The sequence below is a fragment of the Pseudorca crassidens genome, chromosome 1 (genome assembly GCF_039906515.1).
Source record: "Pseudorca crassidens isolate mPseCra1 chromosome 1, mPseCra1.hap1, whole genome shotgun sequence".
Classification (NCBI taxonomy): domain Eukaryota; kingdom Metazoa; phylum Chordata; class Mammalia; order Artiodactyla; family Delphinidae; genus Pseudorca; species Pseudorca crassidens.
Genome location: NC_090296.1, coordinates 153,372,680 through 153,385,764, shown reverse-complemented (window position 1 = coordinate 153,385,764; position 13,085 = coordinate 153,372,680). Strand labels below are relative to the sequence as shown.

The following is a 13,085-nucleotide window of genomic DNA, read 5'->3' as shown; positions in this document are numbered from 1 at the left end:
TCATAATAAGAAAAAGAATCTCTTATACTGAGAACAAAGCTTACAGATGTTGAAGAAGGTTCGGACCCATTGTATGTGTCAGCGGTCCTGGACCACAGGGTGCAGGGTGGCGGTGCTCCTACTGCTCGAAGAAGGGCTTCGTTTGGGAGCTTTCAAGGGGATTCCTGTATTGGATTGGCAGGTGCAGATTTTCTTTCTTTCTCTTTTTCTCTTGCTCTTTCTGTTTTCTTAACTAGAACTTTCAGACATCTGTAGAAGTAGAGTAATAAAATGAACCTCAGTGTGCCCATTCTGACTTGAACAGTTCCCACCCTCACATTTTGCTTTTATTTTGTTTTTTCCTCCCCTCTGCACACACAGTTTTAAAAAGTGTTATGTCTGTATGTATTTACTTATTTATTTTCAGGCCAGGTGTGATTTAACAGCGTGCCATTTGCCGTAAACATTTCAACATGCATCTCTAACAGACACCATTCCAGTTTCTTGCCTAGCACGATCATTCCCAAACACTCACAGACTTTATTTCTTTAAGGCAGAAAATTAGATTCAACTATAAGTACCTAAGAATTTTAAAAAACAAATTTTTACACTTGTTTCCCTTTGGGGAATATACATGTTAACTCCTTTGGTTGCCACCATTCCATGAAATATAATTCAGAGAATGCTGAAACACTGTAGAAAAAGCAAAAGTCTGAAATTCCTTCTTCTGTCTGGGATAATAATTTTAGTTATTTTTTTATTGAGTTTATGAGAATAAGAAAAATAATACGAAAATCTTTTTGCTGTGTTCTCAGTCTTTGGATTCCGTGTGCCATTTGGGTTTTAATGTGTGGAATAGAATGGCTGTTGGACAGGGTCTGTTGTGATTAGGATTTTGGACTTGAGTGGCAGGGACATGTGACTGCTGTGCGAGGGTTATTTTTGGGATCTGGGTGTCGGCTTCTCATCAGAAACTATAGAAAGTTAGTGGGAGATGCACTTGCGGAGGCTCAGAAAGTGACAAGCATTTTTATGTGAGCTTTTGAACTTTCGAACATGGGTTGTTGCTTCAGCAAAGAATTAAGTAGTGACAATGACAGTGAAAAAACTGGCCTGTTAGAAAAATCTGTGGAGGAGAAGGAACCAGAGAACAAGATAAGTAAAACTTTATCTTCATTATTCGGTACCTTTGGAGGTGAGGAACTTCATGGAGTGGGACGCAGGGCCGGTGTGTGGGCCGGGGTTTTTGTGAGGCCGGTGCACAGACAGGGTACAATGCCAGGGCAGCCACTTAACTCGGTCTCCTCTCCCACATCTGGGTTCTTAACTGGGTCTGAAAGTGTGGGTGAGGCTGACAAGAACCCCGACGTCTCTGCTGTCGGGTGGGGTGGTGAAGGTGCCTGCGCCCCTCTGAGCGGGGGCCTCCCTGAGGGCGAGGGACCCCGCTCACGTGCCCGGGTGCCCTCCCACCGGGGCCTTGGCAGTCATCCTCCCTGCTGTCACCCAACCACCTGGGAAAGCTCTGCAGTAGAGAATGAGGTAGCGGTAACTGTTCAGATTGGCAGCGCTGCTAACTCTGCAGGTTTGAATCGTGGGGAGAGGGAGGGTGGAGATCCTATTTGTGGTGACCACAAACGATGTAGGAATTCACGAGAGAGCGGGTTTTACAGTATTTGTGTTATTGACCCTGACGGCCCGGACGTTGGAGATGAGCTGTGTGCTCATGTGCATGGAACAGCTGCGGCTCCAGAGAGTCGTCCAGCTGTCACCTCCAAGGGGGTCTGCGGAGGGGCCTGGCCACCAGACAATGCTGCCCAAGGGCCAGGGGAGTCAGAGGCACCGCGGGCAGAGCCATCCCTGCAGGGCAGGCCACTCCCAGGGGAAAGGAAGGAAGCTTTTAACGAGAAAACTGAACCTAGTTCTGAACTTTTGAGTGATGGTGACCCACCCTGTAAAGTAAACATCGGTGACCTGCAGGCAAAGACTTCCACCAGGTTTCCTGAAGATTACACAGAAAGGAGTGTATTATGTAATGTTGGCACACTCCCCACATTAAATATCAGCACAGACATTGACTCGCTACTGTGTGTGTGCACTGTTCCAGAAGGGAGAGAGCACTGCAGTTCAGGACCGGGAGGTCAGGTGGCTGATTCACATGTTAATTTAATTAATGGCACTTCAAACGTTGAAAGAAACGGTGATTCTGGTGCTATAACAGCTACTGTACATCAGAGTTTAAACTCTGAAAAGGAAGGAGAAAATAACTCTATAAAACCACTAAAAGACAATGATTGTTCCAGTTTAGACGTTAGCAGATCAGACAGTCTCCTTTCCATAAGTCTAGATAGAATCAATTTAAGTTCAGAAAGATGTATCACTTCACTGAGCTTTGGAAATGAGTGTCTTCCTATTCATGCAAATATCCAAGAATCAGCCCCTAACAGATGTGATGATCCAGGCCCTGAGTTCCTCCTGGGGCCAGTGATGCTTGAGGAGCAGCACCAGGGTGACTACAGCTTGGAAGTGGGAAGCAGCCAGCTTGCAAACAAAGCAGAATTGTCTTTGCAGTCTCAAAATAGTTCATCTTATCAACATGAGGATGAAATTAGCATTTTTGAAGATGAGGGTTGTGCTTCGAGGGCTTTTGAATGGAGAGCTGCCTGTCAGGTACATCTGAGTGCAGACATTAGGGCCAGCAAGGCCCAGATCAGTGATGTAACGTGTGCAGTGCAGGCAGCAGACGTGGAGGGAGTGTTCCGAAACTCACAGGAAGTGCCCCGAAACGGCGAGTCTCTCTGTGGCTCCAGGTGGCTCAAGGGTGACTTCATTTCCTCTGCATGTATTTCCACCTGCGCTGAAGAGGAATGTGAAACAGAGGATGAAACGTGTGTGAAGAGCTCAGGGAGTCACCCTCACAGACTAGAAAGTGCTGAACAAGAATCATTGAGAGCCAATCACAGAGAAACCAGTAAAATTGACATAGGAAGTGTCCAGTCAGACCCTAAAACAGCCTTTGACTGGGAAACAAATGCACAAAAATGCAAGGTGGTGCACAGTCAGGATGTGCTGGCTTGTGTTAGTTCTAGTGTAGCAAAAAACCCTGACTTTGAAACAAATGAAGTAGAAAAAAATGATGAAACTTGTAGAGTGAATGACGACAGATATGAAGATCTTAGCCTTGTGCCAGCTTTAAACCAGAGTTCGAGTCCAGGTGCGCGCGAGTCAGAAGTAGTGCAGATGAACTCTGTGGACAATGGTGGGAGCCCGCAACTGAAGCAGGTTTTCTCCGAGTCAGCTGAAGAAGTTTTTTATGCCTCCGGTGGACGTGCATTGGGGGTGGGAAAACCAGAGCTGCTCGGTGGAGAAGAGGAGGAGATGCTTTGTCTGAAGGAAGGCGGCAGTGGTCCCGGCATCATCAGCTGTGTGGGTCTGCGCGGGACAAGTAGACATGCACGCCGTTTCAGACAAAGGGGTGCCAGGCCCACTGTGCAGGGACCTGGGTTACATAGGGAAGTGGGTTTGGTGGGAAGTTCAAAGGTGATCTTTGGAAGAATGGAGTTAGGGGGCGCTCGTGCGGGGTGCTCCTGCTTGGCTGGTGTTGACCCTGCCGAAGTGGACGGATACTCAGCTGCTCCTCTCGATGGTCCGCAGGTGATTCCCGTCATCCCAGGTGACAGCAAGGAAATAACAGTACCAGGTTGCAAGGACACTGTTCTACCACTCATATCTGAAAAGCCCTCAAAGGGGGATTTGCAGAGCTTCCCAGAGGAACTGTACTCCCAGTTTTTGAATGAACTTTCCTGTTACCCGATGGCAGAGTTGGCAAGACAGATGTTTTCTGAAGGGCTGGCAGACGGTTGTGGATATCAAGTGGGCTGCCCGTGGACTAATACAGCTGCGAAAGACACATTAGAAGAGCAGATATTTAGTGAGGACCTGCACAGTAAGCCACAGGACCTAGAGATCTCTTTGTTTTGGATGGAAAAGCCCCCTTATCAGCTACCAGTGGCAGAAGATGGTGTTATTTGGGGATGGCAAGAGAGAGGTGGACAGTTAGTAAGTATGCTGTACCAGTTCTTATTATTGTGCAGTGATGTGTTAATCTTTCATTTTGATTGCTTTTAACTCAGATTAACAAAGATTTATTCTAAACAATTGGCAGTCGTTTGAATGTTATTGTAAAGCTATAAGTTAGTATAACATCAATTTAACCATTTCCAAAGTGAAGAACGTGAATTTGGTTCACTGGTTAGTATATTTAAGCCAGAATCTACGTGTCAACTCTCGTTAGCACTAACCCCTGCATGCTGGTCATCAGATGCATGTGCCCCCAGAGGCTGCTCCCCTCAGTCTTCATCCATCCTGTCCTCACCACCAGCCCCTCGTTGGAGCGGAACAAACTTTTGGCCCATTGGGTGTTTAAAGTCACTTCTAAGAAGTTTACACTTGCAGAATGTAGAGGCATTAAAATCTGTGCTTTCCACTGTTTTTGTATGGTAACCATCTAAGGGAGGTAGACCTTGATGCTTTTAACTGGCTCCAAAATCTTGGTTCTGTCTTCTTTTAGTCAGAAGCACCTGCAGAGCTTTTTGGACCTCAGTGCTCAGGCCCCACTGGTTTGGGAGAACCTTCGCAAATGATCCTGCAACGGGCAGCTAGTTTGAGCATCTTCCTAGAATTTCTGTAATAAGTGAAACATTCAACAAACAGGAAGTTAGTCTTGCTCTTAAAGCTGTCCTTTGGACCTGCATACTTGTAATAGCAAAATCTCATTCAGTCAGTAGTTTATTTTTAGTGATTTTTGCATTAGGCAAGAAAAATGGTAATAGTAAGGAGATAGATGTGGCTCCAGTGTTATGCCTATTATATGGAAATAAACAAGTAGAAATTAAATCCTATAATTTATCCATTAACCTCCTTTCTTTCCTTTCCATGCCCACATTTGGGATTTTTACCAGAAACAGTTCCATTCAAGTTAATCAGTTTTGTTCCTTAAGTAGTTATGGAGGCAAAACGCTACCTAATCATTTCCATCAGTGGATGTGGTTGACACCTGGCTGCGAGAGTCCGTGCCTGTACCTCAAGTAGAGTGCCCATGGGTCTTGCTCTTACACACGTGGGTGAGGTACGTGTGCACTGTTCTGAATTAGCTTTTCAATTGTGAGATGTGCCCAACAGTATTCTAATTTGACAGACTACATTTAATGAGAGTGCTCTTTGTTCAGAACTCCAGTTCTCAAAGTGCTTGTACAGACATCTTTTTAAACTAGTCTTAAGTAGCCACTGTTATTCCATTTTACAAATAAAAAGCCAGAGTTACAGATGTCATGACTGTAAAACCTTACTAAACTTAGTGGCAAATCCAGGAGTAGTCCATGCTAACTTAAAATAGAAAACGAGTGCTTCTTTTCCTCCATTATCTCACCTATTTTATGTTCTCCATGTGCCTTTCCCTTCCTCTGGTGTTAGTTACTCTAGTTCCTACTCAGTTACTTGTCAGTGGGACCATTCTGTTTCCTGGCCAGAAAATGTAAGTTTCTGAGTTGGTAGGTTATTTATTTTTGTTAATGGAGCGTAGCATTTAGAGGCTTAGAAAGTTTCTTTGGAGTGTCAAGAATTTGGGGATACTGTACTCTTCAAAGAGTAACATTGGTCATTTGTATAGGATGGCTTCAGCATGTAGCCTTTAAGGTCAGCTCACCGCTGGTTCTAATAACCATTGCTTAGCCATGATTTTTCAGTGGAAAAATAAGACTTAGGAAGCTGTGCAGATGAAACTTGAGTTGTTGATAATCAGTTGGAGGTCCCTGTGACTGCAAGAGAGTAGCTACATTTTTAAAGAAATATTTTTAGTACAAGTTGTTTCTCATGTGAGTTACATGAAGTTAATGAACTCTTGATAAATGTTTTGTTTTTCCTGATATTAGAATACAGTTTTCTAATTACCATAATTTTTGTTGGCAAGTTACTTAACCTTTCTCTGCCTTGGTTTTCTTCCTTGTGGAATGGGGTGTGATGACCACTGCCTCCTAGGGTGTTAGGATTAAACGCAGGTATGTGCGTGGTGTGCGCCTGTCACCCAGCAGGCCCTCGTGCTAGCTGTCATGTTGTTCCCCCTTAATCATGTCTCTGTTCTTGCATCCCATGTCACACCTCAGAGTACCTCTTGAATACTTGTTAACTGCTCAAAACTGGTAAATCCCTAATACTTGATTTACTGCTTTAGAAGTAGTAAATTGTGTACAGATATGGTTCCATTCAGCTGTGGCATAAAACCTGCACAAGTTGTCAAATAGTGGAAAGTAGAATTTTCTGTTATTACGTTATTAAACATTCATTCCTTCTGCATGTTTCTCAGGCAGCTCCATGCTGAGCTCAGGACTGCCAGGTGTCAGCCGTGAAGTGTGCCCAGGGTGGACGTCCGGGAACCCTCAGGCCGCAGAGAGGACAGGACATGTCCTTGCGGTGCGAGCAGAGGGGGAGGAGCACGCGGCCCTGGGATGCTGCTTGCAGGCAGGGTGCTCCTAGGACCGTGTGTGTGTGTGTGTGTGTGTGTGTGTGTGTGTGTGTGTGTGTTAGTGAGCTAAAAAATGTGTGTCGGTGATGCAGTGTAGCCAACTGAAGATGGTGCTAAAAATGGAAAAGACCAGTGTGGGTTGGTGTTGGGAATTTAGAGAATGTATAGCATGTCCATGAGGTCAGGGGAGTATGTTCCGTGGGTGGGAAACTTGATGTGTGTTGTGTGGTAGAACGAGACTGGGTCTAACCAGAAAAGGTGATATACGCTAGTATTAGAATAGGAAAGAAAATAAAGATTTGAGTTAAAAAAAAGAGAGAACAGATTGAAAAAGTGTAACTGCTGAGAAGGGCAGTGGTGTCTGTGAGGTGCGGAGCATCTTCTGCGTTGCTGTGCTCAAGGCAGCAGTTGTTTCTGCCTGTTCCCCATGATACTCTGATCGCCTCGTGCTGTACCGGGCACTTAGTGAGAATTTCAGAATTTGTTGGAGAGATGAATGGATGTGCAGAAGCAGAGACCAGAAATGAGCTGGAAGTTTAGATGTCATTTAAGAAGGGAGCTTGAAGAGTAAGTGCTTCTTGAGAATGATATTCTTGAAGGAGAAGGGGGACCCTATTCTTTGCCCTATCCAGTACTTTACTTAAAAGGACTCCAGATAGGCCCTCACTTAGGTCCCTGGTTTTGTGGGCATGAAGTTTATTGCCCATGCCTCCTAGGTATGAACAGAATATATTCTGTAGTTTTAATCCACATCAGTCTCTATGCTCAATTTCAGAAAAACTTTCACTACAAACTTTAATCGCCCCAGCTAGGGTGAATTTATTTTTTAGGATTGTTAACCCACATGTTCTTTCCTTCTTGGCTCATCATGGTGCCCCTGACCTTGGAGACGGCATCTCTGGGGTCATGCAGTGAGGCTGCTCCCAGTTTGGAGCTCCTGTCTGGCACTACCTGGGGGCTTCTGGGACCTGGAACCTTGTCTCCCTCCCTTTGGAAGCTCTGGCCCCTGCACAGAGGTGTTAAGGCTTATGGTGTCTGGGAAAAGGCAGATCGTTTGGCTAGGTTTTGCTCAGGAATCATGGCAGTAGAACTGGAGTTAGTTTGGGGGGCAGCTGTCCCCAGGACATCAACTTTCTTTTAGATTTTGGGAACCACTCAAGGTTTGTAAGCAGGAGAGGAAAAATCCAGGGGTGGTTGTGGGTTTAGTAGGGTGTGCCAGGGAAGACCTCAGCAATCCCCAAGGGGTGTGAAGGCGTGAGCCAGCCGTGCGGACGTCTGGGAGTGTTCTGGTCAAATGGAGCCGGGCAAGCAGAAGGGCCCGGTGTGTCCAGAACAGCGAGGAGGCCGAGTAACTGGAAATGAGCACAAAGAGTGGCCGCATCAGGCACCTCTCCGACAGACTTTCATTTTCTGCAGCCTTTACTTCTGTGAGTGTTCGAGCTTTATTTTAACATTTTATCCATTGATATTCAGATTTCTAAATCTGTGAATTGTGTTGGGAATCTGGAACAGAAATGATAATTGGATCACCAGTTATTTATCAGTTACACAGTTGATCAGATATCTCCATGAAGGCAGGGACTCTTTCATTCCTGTTTCTAGAGAGCCTTCTACTTAGTAAGAACTTAAAATCTACTGGTGAGTTGAGTTCTGAGTACATCAACTTTTATTACTTTTTCACTTGATTTCATCCTAAACGTACGTGTAAATAGGTTCAGCCTTTTTCCCATAAATTCTCTAAGATGGATGTGTTTTAACTCTGAATTAGTAAGTAAAATTGCATTTGATTGAAATTTGGATACAAATGAATATATCACATTTTTTCTTAGGTACCAACGGCCAAGGTTTCAGAGCTAAACCCTAATGCAAAAGTATGGGGGACTCCTGTGTTACACTTGGAAGCAAGTAGTGCAGCGGATGGCAGTGTGAGCGCAGCCTGGGAGGCGACGCCCGGCCGCGGCCAGGAGGGTGAGTGGGTGGGGGCGAGGGGCATCTTTCCTCTTGGCTTTGGCTTTGTTTCCTTGTAGTTCATCTTTGGGAAAGTGTTTGTTAAGATCTGTGTCATGGTTAGTGACAGTATTTAAGAGCAATGAGGTTTCTCACAGTCAAGTTAAAAAGGTCAGGTAACTGCAGGTATAAGTCTTTTGTTTTGTTTTAAGAGAAGGCTGTTCTTCTAACCCTGCCTTTTGGGGTGAAATTCTTAATTACAGGATTGGACACCAATGGTGATGGTGACAAAAGTCATGAGAATGCTGCACTGTCAGATTTACAGGAGTCAGACCAGACAGCCATGAGCACTTTGGGTCTGGACCACTCAGAGTATGAATCACCGCCTGAAAATAGCGAGACGGGTAAAGCTGTTTTATGAATTCATTTTCATATAGAGTATGGGCTTCTTTATGTTACATTTTTAATTCTTTGTTCATTTCTTTTTTGTTTCTTCCCTTGTGGTTTGATGATTTCTTTAGTGTCATGCTTGTGTTCTTTTCTCTGTAGCTTTTGTGTATCTATTGTAGGTTTTTGATTTGTGGTTACCATGGGGTTCCTTGTAGATGTTAACCTATAACTATATCTACTTGTTTTAGACTGATAGTCATTTAAGTTCAAACACATTCTAAAAGATCCTTCTTTTTTTACTCCCCTCCCCCACATTTTGTTTTTGATGTCATTTTGTATATTCTTGTTTCTCCCTTAACTGTGTATTGTAGTTATAGTTGCTTTTACAGTTTGTATCCTTATCTACATACTGACTTACTTAAGTAATCTTCATTCCTTGCTATATGTCTGCCTTTCCTAGTGGAATTTTCCCTTTCCAATAGATTCTTAGTTCTTTTCCACTTCGAGAAGACCCTTCAACATTTCTTTTAGTGTAGGTTTAAGTATTGAATTATTTTAGTTTTTTGCTTGTCTGAGACGTTCTTTAATCTCTTCTTCAATTCCGAAGGAGGATAATCTTGCTATATAGAGTATCCTAGGTTGCAGGTTTTTCCCTTTCAGCACTTTAAGTATATCATGTCACTCCCTTCTGGCCTGCAGAGTTTAAGCAGGAAAATCAGCTGATAGCCTTATGGGGGTTCTCTTGTATGTGACTCTTTGTTTTTCTCTTGTTGTCTTTAGAATTCTCTCTGTAACCTTTACCATTTTAATTATAATATGTTGTGGTGTGGGTCCCTGGATTCATCTTGTTTGGGACCCTCTGTGCTTCCTGTACCTGGATATCTGTTTACTTCTTCAGCTTTGGGAAGTTTCCAGCCATAATTTCATCAGATACATTTTCTACCCCCTTCTCTCTCTCTCCTCCTTCTGGAACCCCTATAATGTGATTGTTAGTATGCTTGATGTTGTCCCAGAGGTCCCTTAAACTATCCTCATTTCATTTTACTTATTTATTTTTTTGGCTGTGTTGGGTCTTTGTTGGTGCACGCGGGCTTTCTCTAGCTGCGGCGAGCGGGGGCTACTCGTTGTTGTGGTGCTCGGGCTTCTCATTGTGGTGGCTTCTCTTGTTGCAGAGCACAAGCTCTAGGCACGCGGGCTTCAGTAGTTGTGGTGCACAGGCTTAGTTGCTCCACAGCATGTGGGATCTTCCTGGACCAGGGCTCGAACCCGTGTCCCCAGCATTGGCAGGTGGATTCTTAACCACTGTGCCACCAAGGAAGTCCCAAACTATCCTCATTTTAAAAAATTTTTCTCTTTGCTGTTCTTATTGGGTGATTTCCATTATTCTATCTTCTAGATCACTTATGTGTTCTTCTGTGTCGCCTAGTCTGCTTTCATTCCCTGTACTGTCTTTCTCATTTCAGGTATTGTATTCTTCAGTTCCGACTGGTTCTTTTTTATATTTCCTAGTTTCTCGTTAAAATTCTCACTGTGTTCATCTGTTCCTTTCCCTAGTTCAGTTAGCATTCTTATTACTAATGCTTTGAATTTTTTATCTGATAAGTTATTTATCTGTTTCATTAGGGATTTTTACAGGGTTTTTTCCTTTTCTTTCATTTGAAACATATTCCTCTGTCTTCTCATTTTGTTTAACTTTCTCTGTCTCTATGAAATTAGATAAAACAGGTAACTATCATGGCTGGGGGGGGTTGGGGGGCCCATGGTGCTGGAACAGAAGCCTTGAGGGTTGGGTTTGAGCTGGTTCCATTCCCTCTAAATGTGTGCAGACCCCCCGACCCCGCAGTGGTTCCTCCACCCTAGTGGAGAGCGGGCCAGAGCCAGAGGGGCTGGAGTGAGCTGGGGTGCACACTAGGTGGTCCCAACACGCCGTCAGAGCCCCAGGCCATTTCTAGTCCAATATCTCTGTGCACACATGTACCGACAATGGCCACCCTTGCCCTGTTCAGAGGTTTGTGTGCTTTTAAAAATTCAGCTTGTTAAATCTTTCCCTAAACAATGTGCCTTTCACTGCTTCCTTTGCTTCTCCTTTAAACTGACTCTTCTGTTGATACAGAGGTGAGAGGTTCTGGTCCAGAGGCCTCACAGGGAATGTAAGACCTGAATAGTTCCTGAACGGCAAATCAGATTTAAATAGGAGAAGCGGAAAACTGACTGTAGGGCAAAACGTCGATAAAAGTACAGAGAGGGAACGTTAATGTTGAAATTGAGAGTCAAACCCAAAAGGAGTTGGCTTTCTATAAAAGGGATATTTAAAGCTTTTCAGAAGAAGGAAAAGAGGAAGAGAGCGGTTCTCTTTTGGGGTCCAGGGTGTGGACCAGCATAGAAATGGCTGTAGGTAATGGGACACCAATTGCTCACCTCCGATTTTGTTTCTGCCTTGATCTAAAAGAACCAAACAGTTTTTAAAACCCCAACAGACCTTAGGGGTAGACTACACTCTCATTATTGCCAGTTGGATGGGAAAGCTTGAGTGGAAAGAAATAACTCCCTGAAACTGGCTGCTAGCAGTTGAGCAGAGCAACTGCCTGTGGAGCGTGTTCAGGACCCTGTGTGACTGTCTAGAGACATGCTTGGGTTAGAGAAGATTACATGACTGAGAAAGCCTGTCCTCCCTTTCTCACCACCAGCTGTGATGTTATGTACGAGAGGTATGTAATAAGCACCGTGTAAGTGTTTGGCATTAAATATTTGTTTATTTTCCCCTTGAAGGGGCCCCACGAAGACCTCATCCACACGGTTTCTGCTTCGGTTGGCACTGACTGACCTTTGTGGTCACATGCCTGCCTGGACCCTCGCTTCCCTCCTCACTCTGCCTGGATTACACAGACCATCATTTCAGTTACTTCCTTGCATCTAACTTCTTCACAGTTGCTTAGCAAATGCCTCCATCTTGTTTAAATATAATTCTCTACCTACTCTGTGTCTGTTCCTGAGCAGATAGACAGATGTGGGTGAAGAAAAGGATTATAGCAGTGTGGAATGGTCTCATTTTCCATTCACGGTCTCGGACTAGAGGGGCTGCGTGGCCCCGTGCAGCCCAGCTTCTGGATGGCTATTTCACATCTACCAACCTTGGGGTATAGAGCATTAATGAAGCATAATTGATGTACCATAAACATCACATGTTTGGAATACCCTAACCTTTCTATAAGTTTTATTTTCCGTAGTTTAAAGCACAGTATTCAGTGCATTCTAGAATTGACTTGCTGACTCTTCCCTTCCTCACTGATTTCTCTACTGAATTTGATGAGGTGTGTGTACACATGAAAAACCGTGACCCAGTCAAGATAACGAAGCTACCTGTGCCCTTCCTCCTGCCCGCTCCCTGTCCCTGCCAACTGCTCATCTGCTTCCTGTCACTGTAGATTAGTTTGGGGTTTTCTAGAATTTTATGTAAACGGAGTTTTGTAGTATGTGCTTTTTCTTAGGCTTTTTTTACTTACTAATTTTGAGATTCATTCATGTAATAACATTTATGGGCCTTTCCTTTTTATTGCCAAATAGTATTCCAGTTCATCATATACCACTGTTTGTTTTTCTGTTCACCTGCTGATGAATATTTGGATTGTTTCCAGTTTGAGGCTCTTACAAATAAGGCTGCTATGGACATTTATAAACAAGGGTTTGTATGTACATATGTTTTCATTTCTCTTGGGTAAATACATAGGAATGGAGTAGATGCATCATCTATTAGGCATAGGTTTATCTTCACCCTTTGCACTCCCACCTGCAGTGGATCAGAGCTCCAGCAGCTCCACGTCCTCACCGGCACTTGATACGGTCAATCTTTTAATGTTAGCCATTCTAAAAGGTAGGCAGTGGAATCTTATTGTGGTTTTACTTTGTATTTTCCTAATGACTAACGGTGCAAAACATCTTTTCATCTGTGTATGTTTTCTTTGGTGAAGGGTCTGTCCAAGTCTTTTGCCCATGTTTTTACTGGGTTGATTTATTATTGAGTTGAGAGTTCTTTGGACACAAGTCTTTACCAGATATATAACTTGCAAATACATCCTTCCAGTCTGTGGCTTGTCTTTTTGTTCTCCTAACAATATCTTTTGAAAAGCAAAAGTTTAAAATCTTTTATATCGTCCAATTATGGATCTTGCTTTTGGTGTTTTTCCTGCGAAATCCTTATTTAATCCAAGGTTGCAAAGCTTTTCTACTATAAGTTGTATGGTTTTAAATTTTA

At 43.8% G+C, this 13,085-nt stretch overlaps 1 protein-coding gene across 8 annotated transcripts in view; it reads left to right on the top strand.

The window, feature by feature from the left end:
• LARP4B (La ribonucleoprotein 4B) overlaps positions 1 to 13,085 on the top strand; it is an 88,713-nt gene that overhangs the window by 44,203 nt on the left and 31,425 nt on the right. For 7 of the 8 annotated variants that reach the window (XR_010933155.1, XR_010933153.1, XR_010933154.1 and 4 more), the window contains exons 4-6: positions 3,631 to 4,035; positions 8,326 to 8,464; positions 8,707 to 8,847. Coding sequence is in view for 5 of the 8 variants with exons in the window: in XM_067699831.1 (XP_067555932.1) it covers positions 3,631 to 4,035; positions 8,326 to 8,464; positions 8,707 to 8,847 (685 nt within the window). In the remaining 3 variants the exon portion in view is untranslated. The remainder of the gene's footprint in view (positions 1 to 3,630; positions 4,036 to 8,325; positions 8,465 to 8,706; positions 8,848 to 13,085) is intronic. The other variant, XM_067699846.1, reaches the window with a different exon arrangement.